This window comes from Mercenaria mercenaria, chromosome 1 (assembly GCF_021730395.1).
Source record: "Mercenaria mercenaria strain notata chromosome 1, MADL_Memer_1, whole genome shotgun sequence".
Lineage (NCBI taxonomy): Eukaryota > Metazoa > Mollusca > Bivalvia > Venerida > Veneridae > Mercenaria > Mercenaria mercenaria.
The window spans coordinates 15,114,696-15,131,093 of NC_069361.1; the positions used below are offsets into that span (position 1 = coordinate 15,114,696).

General features: G+C 35.8%; 1 protein-coding gene across 4 annotated transcripts in view; it reads left to right on the forward strand.

Annotated features, from left to right (window-relative positions):
- LOC123544907 (uncharacterized) overlaps window positions 1-16,398 on the forward strand; it is a 117,643-nt gene that overhangs the window by 53,674 nt on the left and 47,571 nt on the right. Inside the window, exon 1 of one of the 4 annotated variants that reach the window (XM_045331060.2) lies at window positions 13,148-13,373. The exons of the other annotated variants lie outside the window; for them this stretch is intronic. Within the exon in view, the coding sequence (XP_045186995.2) occupies window positions 13,291-13,373 (83 nt within the window). The 5' untranslated portion in view covers window positions 13,148-13,290. Of the gene's footprint in view, window positions 1-13,147; window positions 13,374-16,398 lie in introns of those variants that run through there. 4 annotated transcript variants of the gene reach the window in all.

A 16,398-nucleotide genomic window follows, 5' to 3' on the forward strand; every position in this document is an offset into this window, starting at 1 on the left:
GTACATGTACTTGTGGGAAGTTTAAATAACGTCGGAAAAGGCGGGACCCTAATTATCAATTTGTCCGTATGTTTTACTGATGACCTAAATACACACAAAGGACCTTAATATATATAGATAAGATGTCGTGCGCTCGAGATAAGATGTCGATCGCTCGAGATAAGATATCGTGCGCACGAGATAAGATGTTGATCGCTCGAAATAAGATGTAGATCACTCGAGATAAGATATTGTGCGCTCGAGATAAGATGTCGATCACTCGAGATAAGATGACGTGCGCTCGAGATAAGATGTTGATCGCTCGAGATAAGATGTGGATCGCTCGAGATAAGATATTGTGCGCACGAGATAAGATGTCGATCGCTCGAGATAAGATGTCATGCGCACGAGATAAGATGTTGATCGCTCAAGATAAGATCTCGAGCGCACGAGAGCAGATGTCGAGCGCACGAGATAAGATGTCGAGAGCTCGAGATAAGATGTCGTGCGCACGAGATGATTTAATCTAAAAAAAAGAATTGCATGTCCTAAACATACCACCGATTTTAAATAAAATACGTACTAGATTGAAATAATATATAGAATAAAGATGTGTTAATATATAAAACACTACGAATCAGTAATACGCTCTCGTGATGACAGGTTATGCAGACATTTCAAAACATCTACAACACCATACCTACCTACAAGGTACAAACACATTGTAAATGATATATTGTATGTGGTGCAATTTATGTTTTCATTAAAACCGTTACAAGCTTTATGCATGCATTAAAATAGATAATGATAAAATTTAAACTCAAATTACATACGAAAATGAATGTGTAAAGTATAAGACTCATTTCCTCTTACTGTCAATGCAAGTAAAGAAAAAAACGGATCAGGCATGGCATGGCAAACAAGAGTTTAAATACTGAAACACTTTCATCTGTTGTAACCACTGGCGCCAGATCAGAAAGAAAATGCCTCTGTACATGTTATACCCTACCCCTAGGTATTCTATAAGAACCATGGTCATGAACGGAAAAGTGCACTAACCCGTTTCAATCGTACATTTCTCAACTTAAACGCGCAGTTCGGTGAATGGGTACCTAGTATATTGAACAAGCGATAATTTATCTTCCATCGTGCACCAGTCACATTGTCTCAATATTCCATTTTACTGAGATTATCAACATATTTTATGCTTTCGTCAACGTTACAGAAAAAACTTGCTTGAACTTCCCTAATGAACATCCGGTCTAGAGGTCACGGCAGTGCGCACATGTTTGGCGAAACGTAAACAAACAAAAACAGATTTTAAAAAAAATCACAATTTTACACTAAAACTCGAAATGATGAATGAAATTCATCTTTTATATGATCTTTAATTTGAAATCGTACATTGGCCTGCATCTGTTCTGTATATTTTATTCATTTTGCACATTTTGCTGCATTTTCACATTTTAGCGAACACGTGTAGTAAAATGACGATTGACATACATTTTTACAACAGCCAATCAGAATGGTTTTGTAATCTAGAACGGAACTTCACCAGGGAAGATCAAGCAAGTTTTTTGTGTAATGTTGAAATTACTATAAACTACGCGTTGTTTTTCTAAGATAAGATGTATTGAAAAATGTGACCGGTACACAATGGAACATAAAATACTACTTGTTTGATATCCATAGTACACATTTACCCCACTGCGTGTTTTAGGTATGAAATGCGCGATTGAAACGGGTTAGTATATTTTCCCGTTCACGACCATGGTTCTTATAGAATACCTAGGGGTAGGATATATAACATGTGCAGAGGCATTTTCTTTCTGATCTGGCGCCAGTGGTTGTAACTCAAGTTTTCCAGTGACTAAACAGCGGTAACAAACCTGGAGTATCAAAAGATTTATGTACATTACATATTATTGAAGTGCTTTGTCTGTGATCAGCTTTGAGATAAAACCGCATTAAACCAGAATATAAATGCTAGGATGAAATTCATCGTGTTATTAATATCTGCATAAAATAATTTCAAGGTAGAAATTATGGTTGTTACGCTGCATACAGATGGGCGCGCAAGAAGTATGAGTAATGAGGCCGTTATGATGTTTATGTTTATTGAATCGAAAATGCAGACTGCAATCTTTGTAAAAGATGATAGGTAAGGGTAGATTTCTCGGAAGCACAGAGCACTAAAAACACAGCCGCAGAGCCACGCATTTGCAAAGTAGGCCCACAACAAAAAGAAGCTGTAATGGAAAAATATTACAGACGGGTTGCTTCTAAAATCAAAGTATAGATAGAGGGGGAGGAAGGGGTAAGGGGTAGAAAGAGGGATGGGGGAGGAGGTTGAAGGGGAAAGTAGAACAAGGATGAATATACAAAGGGAATGCTACGTTCCTTAATCACAGTTAAACTACAGCGTAAACCACAGTAGCGTAGACATTCATGTACCAAAAATAAACACACACAACCACACCCAACGAACTAACATAAATAAACAGACAAGTAAAATACAACAACACTGTAGGGCACCGCCTTAGACACACAAGCACACAAACGCACACATATAAGCAGGAAAAACAATCGTGTACCGCCTTAGGATTCCGGCAGCCAAAATAAACGGGGGCACGAAAACTAACTCATAGTAAAGGGGGAGGGGATGCCAAAACAAGGGAGCGCAATTGCAAGGGGAAACGATGGGGGCAATAGGGGGAGTGAGGAGAAGGAGGAAAAAACGCTAACAACAAACAAGACAATTTACGCAACACTAAATATAAGATAGACAGGAAACCAGTTGAAAATAGGGGCACCGCCTTGGACCGATCAGTAACCTATATAAAGGAAACCTGAAACTGGGGGTTTAAACGCGTTTAGGGCATGCCAACCTCGCTCTTACCCTATTTTCAACAAGTTAGACAACATAATGTATATAAAATCCCCGATGAGAAAGGCTCTAACATAAGCGAAAGAATACCAGATCAAATAAAGTAAAACATAAAATTAAGGTAAATAAATTTAAGGTATAATTACACCAATGTACTCAACAATTTGTCTGAAATCAAAGCACCAAGAGCCTAACTTTTAAGGGCACGACTAAGAAAGCTGCAAGACAAAATTCCACTGCTGTAGGATTTAGGCGAAAAGCATCATGGAGTCTTACACTTTATTAGTCATCGCACCATCAAATAGGGAAGCGTAGCGATTAACTGTAGAGGGGTCAATTACTAAACATGCACTGTGCTTCGCGACGTACATTGAAAAAATAAATGAATTCAGTTGATAACATACATGATGCTAAGCTTATATTTGTCGAGTTTTGGTTCAAGTACAACAATTACAACAGTAGTTATAACTAAACTATAACTGTAAAACAGCACATGATATCAGATTTTAATATACTAGCTATTGATTAAAATTAAAATATTGCATAGAATGACCTTACTTATGTTATAAAAGATGGTCTGAAGTAATTCTGTCATGTTGACCTAAGAACAGTAGTCAAGCTTTCACTGAAATATGTTTACAAAATGTTATTTTATTTTAAATCTCTTTGTTTTATATTGTTTACCCCAATTTACTTAACATGTAGGTAAGTTCATGTATTTAACAGTATATTTCAGAAAAATTAATTAAACTTCCCTTTAAACGACGGCACTATAAATGAATTTCTTATCTCCCATTCCAGTCTGTAATTAACGTTTCCATTTTCAATGGTAATAGCTTTTTACATGTTTATTAATTTAAAAGCATGCATTAGTCATACGCTATGTACTTTTAATGTTCTTTATGAGTATTTGTCATCCAGTAATTATCCTCAGTAATCATCCTCAATATCGATCTGTTTACGGTAAATCGTTTGGAACGTTAATGAGCTCACGCAATTTTCGAAGAAGCATAAATGGGGCAAAGAAATGAACCGCGTCCTCCTGCCCGACGGCCCATATCCCGCCTTTGATCAAAAATCGTTGCCGGTGTATAATACTGTCATTAATAAATGGATTTTAAAATTACTTGGTAAAATGTTTCCCATAATCGGAATTCGCACGCAAGATCCAAACAACTAGCTTAAAGGGTCTGTTTCTTATGGTTTATAACTCTGAAATTCATAAACAGATTTCAGTATAATTTAAAAGAAATATTTGCCACAGTGAGACAACATGCCGCGAGCAAGATACATATGCGTGTCTGGTCAATAACTTGGTCTCTGGTCAAATTCCTTTGCACAAACATTCACCACAAAGAATCGACGAGTTAGGCACAGGATACGGACCCAGACTCAGGTCAAGGTTACACGTAGATTTGTTTCGTGTCCGCTTCACAACTGTCCCTTGGTATTGTTTTGTTCAGAAAACTGAGCAGAGGAAACAGCTTTTTTTAATGCTTAAGGTAAACACGAAATACAATTTTACTGGACGTTTACATTTAATTGTACATCAGTGTGTTGTGTTTTGTGTAAAATTATCACCAAAATACGATGATAATGATGCAAGCTGTAATAACTTCAGCCGATAATGACGTTTTAAACCGTTGTCATAACAGAAGAGAGAACGTCATGATAAAGACATTCATACTGTTAAAGTAATAACATATGATAAAATTATTTTGAAGCATAAAGTGAAAACAAGCGTAGTAATTTCAAAATAGGTTTAATAGGTCCTTCGTAATCATTGATTTCAGCTCATTTAGATTTGAAGATTGAATACTGCTTAAGCCGGTGCTAGGGGGCGTGGGCAGTGTTGCATTTTCCATTACTGCTCATGAACAGACTCAAACAAACCGAGTCTGCAATTTTCACTGTTTGCCTTGTTCTCGGTGCTTCCGAGGGATCTACTTTCCAGATTTTAATAGACTCTGTTCGTAAGACAATGTGAAATGGGCAACAACTATTACGTCTTCTTGCAGTGACTGTAGAGGCATTCTGATTGATGCGAATATGTATGGAATGGATTGCAATATCCTGAAATAGAAAGTGGGGAAACCACAGGTCGCACAACACGGCACAAATAAAAATGTTGCAGGCTCGGTTTGACTGAACCTGTTCATGGGCGGTAGTGGTAATGCAAGCTACCGACCACGCCCTCTAGCCCCGGGTTGAGCAAAACACAACATTTACACATGTTTTAAGTTCCAAAATATAATTGAGAGACACCCGCAGATGTATTCATACGGCCGTGCACGCGTAATCTTCAATGATACGAGTGTTATTCCATGAAAAGCGGCGTATGGCCCACAACTAAAATAATGGGCTTGCCCTAAACAAGAAAACAATGTGCAGAACTAAAAAACTGGAATTAGAGAGGGGATCTGAGATTATGGAGCCTGTACATTACAGAAACTGCCAAAATTAAAAAGCAGACACCATATCCAATCGTTGATAAAACAATATCCAAAGCTTTTAAAGCGGGAGTATTTGAATTACTCAAGTCGAAATGTACAAGCTGAAAAATTAACTAGTACATAAACACAACATTAAAGAATCGGAAAATGTAAATAGAGTTTTGACTTACTTTTATAGATATTCACATTTAAAGTGGGTGGGGTAATCTGACATGTGACCAGCCAGGAACACAATTTCTGTTATTTTTTTTAAAATGGTTCTAACTTTTTATCTGAAACATTCATGATAAAATAATTATGCAATGGACATTCACACAACATGTTGCATTTTAAATTGTACTGAATACTTTTTTTTCAGCACAGAGCCACAAAGTGGTCTAATCAAATTTACTGATTTTCAGTGGACGAACTTCACCCAAAAGCTAAAACATTTTTTATTAGTTGAGATATTTAGGTGTTTTTTTTCAGCAGATATTGTAAACTAAATAAACATAAAAATGACAGTATATCAGTATACTCTGATTAATATTGGAAGAGTTGTACACTCTCAAACTGGGTAAAAGTGGGTGGGGTAAATAAATATTCAAAGCAACACTACAAAAATTGTGCAGTTGTTACGAAGTGGCCTCAGATTGTCTATTATTATCTTAATTGTGCCCCCCAAGAGTGGTGGGGACATATAGATTTGCTCTTGTCAGTGCGTCCGTCCGTCCGTCCATCTGTGCGTCCGTCCGAAGTTCGTGACGCGCCTAGCTCAAAAAGTATTTGATATTAATTGATGAAACCTTGCAAGAGTCTTTATCATTATGTCAACTTGCGCACCTTCTATTTTTCGTCTGGCTCCGCCCCCTAATTTTAGAGTTACTGCCCCTGAAATAGTAAAAAACGCACATTTTCACCTTGTGACACGCCTAGCTCAAAAAGTATTTGATATAAATTGATGAAACCTTGCATGAGTCTTTATAATAATATGAACTTGCACACCTCCTATTTTTCGTCTGGCTCTGCCCCCTATTTCTAGAGTTATGGCCCCTGAAATAGTAAAAAATGCACATTTTCACCTTGTGACACGCCTAGCTCAAAAAGTATTTGATACAGATTCATGAAACCTTGCATTAGTATTAATCATGATATGAACTTGCGCACCTTCTATTTTTAATCTCGGTCCGCGCCCTATTTCTATAGTTATGGCCCCTGAAATAGTCAAAAATGCACATTTTCACCTTGTGACACCCTTAGCTCAAAAAGTATTTGATATAAATTGATGAGTGTTTATCATGATATGAACTTGCGCATCTACTATTTTTTATCTGGGTCTGCCCCCTATTTACAGAGTTATGGCCCCTGAAATAGTAACAAAATGCACATTTTTACCTAATTATGTGCCTTACTCAGACGTATTCTCGGTGCCTTATTCAGAAGTATTTCAATGTGAATTCACGAAATCTTGCTTGAGTCTTTATCATAATGTGACCTTTGCACACATGGCATTCTTCTTGAGAATTTTAGCATTTATTATAGAGTTATGGCCCTTGAAATAGCCAAAATAATGAAGTTTTTGTTTGTGATGCTCATAGCTCAAAAAGTATATGGTATAGAATAATGAATCCTTTTCATATTTTTTGAGGCTATACCCCATTAAGACTGCAAACATTTGAATTATTTCCCCTTATTTGTGACAAATGTACCAGTCGGGTGTGTCTGTGGGTGGGGGGAGGGGGGGGGGGGGGGGGTCACACCCTGTGTCCTACACACACATTCTAGTTTTATTAAATACAGACTTGGTTGATAAATTTTAACAAAATAATTTTCTCTTTAATAAGACTTTAAACATGTGTGCTATGGAAAAATCAATGCAGAAAATTTAATGCTAATTTGAACAATAGCTTTCCTCAAAATACACTGCCTCAGGCAAAACCTTTTGTTAAATACTTTGAGCTTTCAGGGTTAATTTGGTTTGTCTACATAGCATGTTCAAGGTCCATGCTTTTTCCATGACACACATGTATAAAGTGGGAATTTTTTTTGTTAAAATTCATCAATCAATGCTGTATTTAATAAAATTAAGATAGTAATAGACAATCTGAGGCCATTTCTTAACAACTGCACAATTTTTGTAGTGTTGCTTCGAATATTTATTTACCCCACCCACTTTTTCCCAGTTTGAGAGTGTACCAGTCTTCCAATATTAATCAGTGTACTGATATACTGTCATTTTAATGTTTATTTAGTTTACAATATCTGCTGAAAATAACACATTAATATCTCAACTAATGAAAAATGTTTTAGCTTTTTGGTAAAGTTCGTCCATTGAAAATCAGTAAATTTGATTAGACCACTTTGTGGCTCTGTGATGAAAAAAGTATTTAGTACAATTTAAAATGCAACATGTTGTGTGAATGTCCATTGCATAGTTATTTTATCATGAAAGTTTCAGGTAAAAAGTTTGAACCATTTAAACGAAAATAACAGAAATTGTGTTCCTGGCTGGTCACATGTCAGATTACTCCACCCACTTTAAATGTGAATATCTATAAAAGTAAGTCAAAACTGGTAACAGTAACACTTGTTAATAAAACCTAATACATGTAGGTATATTACCACAAAGTATAAATAAAATCAAAAAACATTTTGCGCAGACACCTAACTGGGACCCCCCCCCCCCCCCCCCTTTCTTTTTATTTTATACTTATTCGGAGGCAAAAATATGGCACTGTGAGTGATAACCAGTGATTGATAACCAGTGACTGATATCGAATCTATTTCACTGATAGAATAAGTATTTCATTAGTTATCATAAAATAAAAAGTCATATATTCTAGTATTCATTTTTGTGTACTCAATAGCTGTTGACTAATTTCAAATTGATAGAAGCATTACGAAGAATCACCATATTGAAAACAACTTAACCAATATAAGACCAATAATCTGAAAGATAAGATGACAATTTTCGAGAAGTATTGGAACAGTCAAGATATGTTACAATCAGATGCACTTCACTTGCATTTTCAAATAAAAATACGGTTCAAATGTGGCATTCTGATCTAAAAGGATGAATACAAATAAATCAATATCAGCCAAAGATGCATACAAAAAGGTATTTGATAATATTTATATGAAACTGATTTAATATAAGAGAATCACAATTTATTGAATATAACTGATTGTAATAAATAGATTCTAACAATCTTTGAAATTAGCATTAGATTTAAATATACATTGACGAGATATGAAAACGCAACAATTATAAGCCTGAATACATGTTTTTACTACAAAAAGCATCACCTTGAAATGTTCAACACATACACATCACGATACTCTATACCCATTGAGTTAATTTTACAGTTTGTTGTGCACAATAGGTATAGAGTATCGAGATGTGTATGTGTTGAACATTACCAGGTCATGCTTTTTGTAGTAAAAATATATTCAGGCGTATCTTCTTCTTCTCGTACGCAACTACACTGTCAGACCAGTAGCCTCGATGAAACCTGTGGTTTGCCGCAGATCCTCAATGCCTCCATACAGTTTCTGGTGGATTGAGGTATCTATCGGCCGAGTCGCAGCTCGCTCCTGGTCATGCCTTTTACATCTCTGAAGTATATGCTCCGCAGTCTGATCTTCCTCGCCACATGGACAAGTTGGCGATGATGCCAGTCTGTATTTCTAGTACATGTGAGCATTGAACTTGTTGTGCCTTGAACGGAGCCTGGCCATCATCACTTGTTCAGACCGATTAAGGAGATGAAAAGCATCTTCCTCCATCCTTGGTCTCGTTAGTGCATTGATGATAGTGACTTTCTCCTTGTAACTCACAGGTTCTGTTGGTTGTTCTGACAGAGCTCCTAGCTTATCCAGTTTGTCTGCCTTTTCATTGCCTGCAAGTCCACAATGGGATGGAATCCACTGAAGTGCTACTTTGCAGGTTATACTCAGGCTCTGCATTCTCCTGGCTAGCTGCGGAGCTTTATTGTTGATCAGAGCCTCCATGACAGACAGTACATCTGTGAGAAAGATGACAGAAGAGCTTTCTTCTGCCGAGTCTTCAACTATTGAGACGGCCTTCATGAGTGCTTCAGTCTCTGCCTTGTAATTGCTGCAGTGTTTCCCCGTGGCTGCATGTAGTGTTTCTCTCTTGCCAGATGGGTATTGAATGAAAACTCCTGCTCCTCCATCTTTGACGGCGCATGTTGCTGATCCGTTTGTATAGACATGAGTCCATGATTCCGGAGGATAGTCTTCATTAATCATAGCAAGTGTGAGGCTCTTCCGAATGCCTTCATCCTCTTGCTTCCCGCGGTCAAGATGAGGAACAGCAAGTCTCACAGTCACTGAGGACATATCATTCGCTAGTGGGTTTATAATGTCTTCACTACCTAGGGGAGTCGTTGGTATGTTCAGCTCAATTTTGAACTCTCGGTTGAGTGTCTTTGCCTCATGAACGAAGCTGCTACGTTTGAGCCGATGTTTGGTGTAGCCATCTAGCTTGGCTTTCATGGGATGGTCTTGAAAAGACTTGAACTTCTCTGCTTGAAGCAGGACCTTTGCATGTCTCCTGTCTTGTAACGGCTGTGTGCCTGTTAGCCTCTCCATAAAGGAGACTGGTGTAGACTTTGTAGCACCTGTCATGATCCGCAATGATTGGTTCTGAACCATTTGCAAAGCCTGTTGGATAGTTTTGACAGACATTTGAGCTATGCTCTAAATGGGGTCTCACTGTTCCCTAATATACTGTCTTGAGTATTTGCTCATTTGCTCCCTACGTTGTTCCAGCAAGTTTGCGCACCATGGCAAGCTTCCTACGGGCCTTTCCTTCTGCTTGACTAATGTGGGGCTTCCAGGTTAGCCGTTTGTCAAAGGTCACTCCAAGGTATTTTGCCTCGTCTGCTTTAATCAGCGAAGTATTTCCCATCTTGATTTTACCCGCCCCCGGTTGAGCAGAACTCAACATTTACACATGCTAAAAGTACAAAAAACATTTTAGAGACATCCGCAGATGTATTCAAACGGCGGTGAACATGGAACCTTCAATGATACACGTGTTGAGGCGTGTAATTCCATGAAGAGCGGCGTTTGGTCCCCAGATAAAAAAATGGGTTTGCCTCAAACGAGAAAATGGGCAGAACTAAACAACTGGAATTTGGGAAGGGGATCTGAGGTTATGGAGCCTGCGTATCACAGGAACTGTCAAAAGACAAAATTAAAAAGCAGGCACCAAATCCAAGGGGTGATTATACAATTCCCAAGGCTATGAAAGCGGGTGTACTGGAACCACCCAGGCAGAAATGGTCATGTTGAGAAACTAAACAGTACCAATAACACGACATAAAAGTCGTGCTGAAGTTGAACTTATAATAAAAGCATAAACTCGCCAGTTGTAAATTTTGAAAATGTAGCATATTTATCAAAACGCACATATTGTACAAAGCATGCCAAAGGAAAGATCACCGTAGCCATTTTTAACATGTAATGATTGAAAAAAAAACAGTTGAGTTTGATTTAGTACATGCGCTTCCATTCTTTGTTTTTGAGATTTTATTAGAGAAAAAAAATGTTTAAATTTTATTTCACTAACTTTCATGAATACAAGCAGCAAAATAGAGTCTGATATCATTTTACTTGGTTGCTGGCAATGCTGCCAGTGAATTATAGAATAGAATAGTTTTATTTTGCAATAAACCTGACAAGATTCATGAGCATAGCATCATATATAATTCATAATCTAAATATGGTATGGCAAGATGACAACAATACAAAATGGATATTACTTTCACTGTATTAACAAATTGTTTTAACGGGTGAGACATCTTGTATGTTGAAATAATTGTTTGTTTTGTCATTTTACAAAAAGTTAACATGTAAAGTTCAAATTAAGACAACAGCTGTATGTTCATCACAAAGAGACGTCTACATACCTTTAGACCTTATTTGTATTTTTTCTTAATTCAAAGGCTTTGTATATATGAATGGATAAATTACGTACATCATTAGTATTATCACTTTTAAGCAACTGTAAAAACTTAGGAAAGCTTGGATGGCTCCAGGAATAATTTCTGATATACTGTTTTTGTAGAATTAAGAAATCCTGCCATTCCATGACAAAGTGATATTCATCCTCAAGTACCTTTCACCTTGTACATTTACGGTCATCATAAGGGATACTGTCAGGTTTTCCCATCTGCCTGTTTCGATTGCAAGTCTATGAGAGGATAATCTTAGTCTAGACAGTGAAAATCGATACTTGTTTTTAGTCACAATGTCTTGATACGTATTTGAAGTCAAATATATTTTTTATAAAATACAGCTCTGCTCGATTCATGTAATCTTTTGCTTAATTCTAGTACGTGTATTTCCTCAATACGCTGCTTCAACTGGCGTAGAAAAATGTTGACATCTCCTTCCCTCTGCGAAACTAATACCTCATGATATCTTAACCTTGATAATATATTTTTTACCTGTGAAACCAAGTTTATTTCCTCCAAATTTAGCTCGACATAACTTTATAAACAATTGTAGACATTTTAATACATTTATCCTCATTTGTGTTACCTATTTTCAACCAGTATTTTATAATGTTAAACTTTCTGCCAGTTTGAAGATTTGTTCTTCATGTATCTCCATAAATGAAATACTTAAACACCAAGAAATATTTTCCAGAATCCTAAGTATATACGTTTGACTACTGTCCCTTTGTTGAATCCCCATGCTTAAGATGCATAATTATGTATAGGTAATATGACTTTGAATAGCGTAGCTCCATGTGGTTCTGGGACGATCTGTGTATGAAAAGAATTGGAACCAGTGCCTTACCCTTGCATGATCGTAAAAGGCGACTAATAGGGTCTTAACACTTGGTTTTGCTGTAACTTTGTGATTCCAGCAGGTATGCAAATTTTGATTCCATAACTCATGTTTTTATTTCGATGTAAATGAGATATGAAACCAAAATTTGTAGTCCTGTTTGGCTCCATATAACCTATACTGTGGTGGTGCGCCGTAAAACCCAAATAAATAAATAAATTGAATAGTGTATGCTTAGGTTGTAGGTCGACAATGTTTATATAGTATTTATTCATTTTAAAAATGGCTTTAAGTGCTTAGCCTTCTAGCGTCTTGTCTGTCTCATTAAATGAGGCATGTGAGCTAAATACATAAATTTACCTTCAATTTCCAATTCTTTATTTTTGTGAATAATCTTACATCGCCCTGTAGAACGCGCTGCCCCACCGATCGTCGCAACGCCGAACGTCGTCTTGCGGAATGTCGCCTAGCCAAATGTGTCTCCAACAAATGTCGCCCCAGCAAATGTTGCTCCGCCAAACATCGCCCCGCCGAATGTTGCCGTTTGTCGGGGCGATGTTTTTCGTGACGTCATAACGACGTTTGGCGGGGCAAAGTTCGTGGGGAGGGGGCCGTTGTGTCGCTACGACAGAACGAAATAACAAAATGGCACAATTAAACCATCATACTTTGGTGCCTCACTTCAAAGAGTATTCAAGTTATTTTGAAGTGTCAAACACAATGGTCGTCTAAACCGCTTTTTGGATTATGATATATTAAAAAACGTTCTTCTCTGACAATCCTTGCCCTCTTGTTTCTTAAATCTTTAAAACCATTTTGTCTTAACTAAAATGCAACGTTTAATATGCACTAAATACATTTAATCAAACTTATTCAATAGTATTTACTAATCTGATTTAAATTTCAATGTAAACATATATCCGTTTTCTAAATGTTAGTGAAAATTTTTCGGATTACTGAACTTGCAAAACTTTATTTCATAATTTAGATTTTAGATAATTTATCTCGCTTGGTGTATAACTTTGCATTGGAAACATTTAACGTAGGAGGTACTGTTCTGTAAATCTATTGCAGTTTAAGGAAATGCATGTTCAGTGAAAATACTGGGATTAAATATAATAAATGTCATTCTTAAATTTGTTGTGATAAGTATTCACCAGATTTTCGACCATGAAAGCATTGAAAGAATTTACACAAAATACTACATTCCACGGGGTACGCTACATTGGTGGTGCACAATCACGAGTGAGAAGGTAATCATTTACTTGGCAAAGAAATAAAACTTTGATCGTTGCTTACCCATGTAATTACCTGTCAAAGTTGATAACTCAATTTATACGATTAAGAAATGAAAATATAAGCCATGGATCTCTATGAAGGAAGCTGAAGATGGATGAAATTGTTGGCAAGAAATCTATAGATATCGCCGTATACTACATTTCACAACCGTACTGCTATAGAGAATATTCTTTACACAGAGGATATTACATGAGTGTCTTTTCATATTGAATTTATTTAACGAGTTAAATAAAATAATAAGTTTTAAGGTTCACTATGTGAATAAAAGTGAAGGATGTGAAGATGTAATGTGTTATACTTATGACAATTTCGCATTATTTACATAAAAGTAAAAAAAAAAAAAAAAAAAAAAAAAAAAAACTAAGTATGACACATTACATCTTCACATCCTTCACTTTTATTCACATAGTGAAATAGTGAACCTTAGATCTATGACACAAATGCTTTTCAACTAACTTAGAAATTTATTACATTTTGCAACCTTATTGCAAAACGGGTTGCGATGTCCATTTCACATTGTAATAAGCTTTCTAACCCATTATGTTATAATTATTACAATTTGAGTATCCACTTTCATTTTGTAGGAAGTTTTTTTTTTGCGAAATTGTCATAAGTATAACACATTACATCTTCACATCCTTCACTTTTATTCACATAGTGAACTATAGAACTATGATACAAATGCGTTACATGTAACTCAGAAATTTATTACATTTTGCAACTTTATTACAAAGCGGGTTGCCATGTCTGTCATTCCACATTGTAATAAGCTTTCTAACCCATTATGTAATAATTATTACAATTTGAGTATCCACATTGATTTTGTAAGTATTAGTTTTTTTATACGCCCGAAGGGACGTATTATGTTATGACGCTAGTGTTCGTCTGTCTGTCCGTCCGTCTGTCCGTCTTGAACCCCTTGAAGGTTTTCAAGGAAACTTTACACAAATGTTTACCACACCGAGACGATGTGAAAGCGCATGTTTTGGATGTTTCGCTTCATGGTCAAGGTCACACTTAGGAGTCAAATGTCATATCAGTTTGTTTTGTGTCCGCTCTGTAACTCTTGAACCCCTTGAAGGATTTCAAAGAAACTTGACACAAATGTTCACCACACCAAGACGACGTGCAGAGCGCATGTTCCGGATGACAGGCTTCAAGGTTAGTGTCACACTTAGGGGTCAAAAGTCATATCAGTTTGTTTCGTGTCCGCTCTGTAACTCTTGAACTGCTGGAAGGATTTCAAAGAAACTTGGCAGAAATGTTTACCACATTGTATCGAGCGCATACTGAACCTTAGAACTATGACATAAATGCGTTTCAACTAACTCAGAAATTAATATCATTTTGCAACTTTATTACAAAATGGGTTGCGATGTCCATTTCACTTTGTAATAAGCTTTTTAACAGGTTATGTTATAATTATTACAATTTGAGTATCCACATTGGTTTTGTAAGTACTTGTTTTTTTTTCTTACTTTGATGCAAATAGTTAATGCCAAATTGTTATTAGTATGACATATTATGTTTTCACCTCCTTTACTTTTATTCACATAGTGAACCTTGAATCTGTGACACAAATGCCTTTCAACTAACTTCGAAATTTATTACATTTTGCACCTTTATTACAAAATGGGTTGTAATGTCCATTTCACATTGTTATAAGCACTGTAAAACGTTTTGTAATAATTATTACAATTTGAGTATCCTCATTGATTTTGAAAGCATTTGCTTTTTTTCTACTTTTATGTAAATAGTTAATGCCAAATTGTCATGACACATTACATCTCCATATCCTTCACTTTTATTCACATGATGAACCTTAGAACTATGACACAAGTGCGTTTCTACTAACTGAGAAATTTATTGCATTTTGCAAAATGTCATACGTATGAGACATTACATCTTCACATCCTACACTTATATTCACATAGTGAACCTTAGAACAATGACATAAATGCCTTTCAACTCTATTACATTTTGCAACTTTATTACAAAACGGGTTGTGATGTCCATTTCACATTGTAATAACCCGTTTTGTAATAATTATTACAATTTCAGTATCCACATTGATATTGTAAGTAACTGTTTGTTTTGTTTTATGTAAATAGTCTATACCATATTGTCATAAGTATAACACATTACATCTTCACATCCTTCACTTTTAGTGAACCTTAGAACTATGATACAAATGCGTTACAACTATCTCAGAAGTTTATTACATTTTGCAACTTTATTACAAAACGGGTTGCAATGTCCATTTCACATTGTAATAAGCTTTCTAACCCGTTAAGTAATAATTATTAAAATGCGAGTATCCACACTGATATTGTAAGTACTTGGTTTTCTTTTACTTTTATGTAAATAGTTAATGCCAAATTGTCATAAGTATGACACATTACATCTTCGCATCCTTCACTTTTATTCACATGGTGAACCTTAGAGCTATCACACAAATGCTTTTCAACTAACTCAGAAATTTATTACATTTTACAACTTTATTACAAAACGGGTTGCGATGTCCATTTCACATTGTAATAGCTTTCTAACCCATTATATGATGATTATTACAATTTGAGTAGCCACATTGATTTTGTAGGTACTTGTTTTTTTTTACTTTTATGTAAATAATGTGAAATTGTCATAAGTATAACACATTACATCTTCGCATCCTTCACTTTTATTCACATAGTGAACCTTAGAACTATGACCCAAATGCGTTACATGTAAGTCAGACATTTATTACATTTTGCAACTTTTGCTATTACAAAACGGGTTGCGATGTCCATTTCACATTGTAATAGGCTTTCTAACCCATTGTGTAATAATTATTACAATTTAAATATCCACATTGATTGTGTAAGTACTCCTTTTTTTACTTTTATGGAAATAGTTAATGCCAAATTCTCATAGGTATAACACATTTTATTTTCACATCCTTCACTTTTATTCACATACTGAACCTTAGAACTATGACAT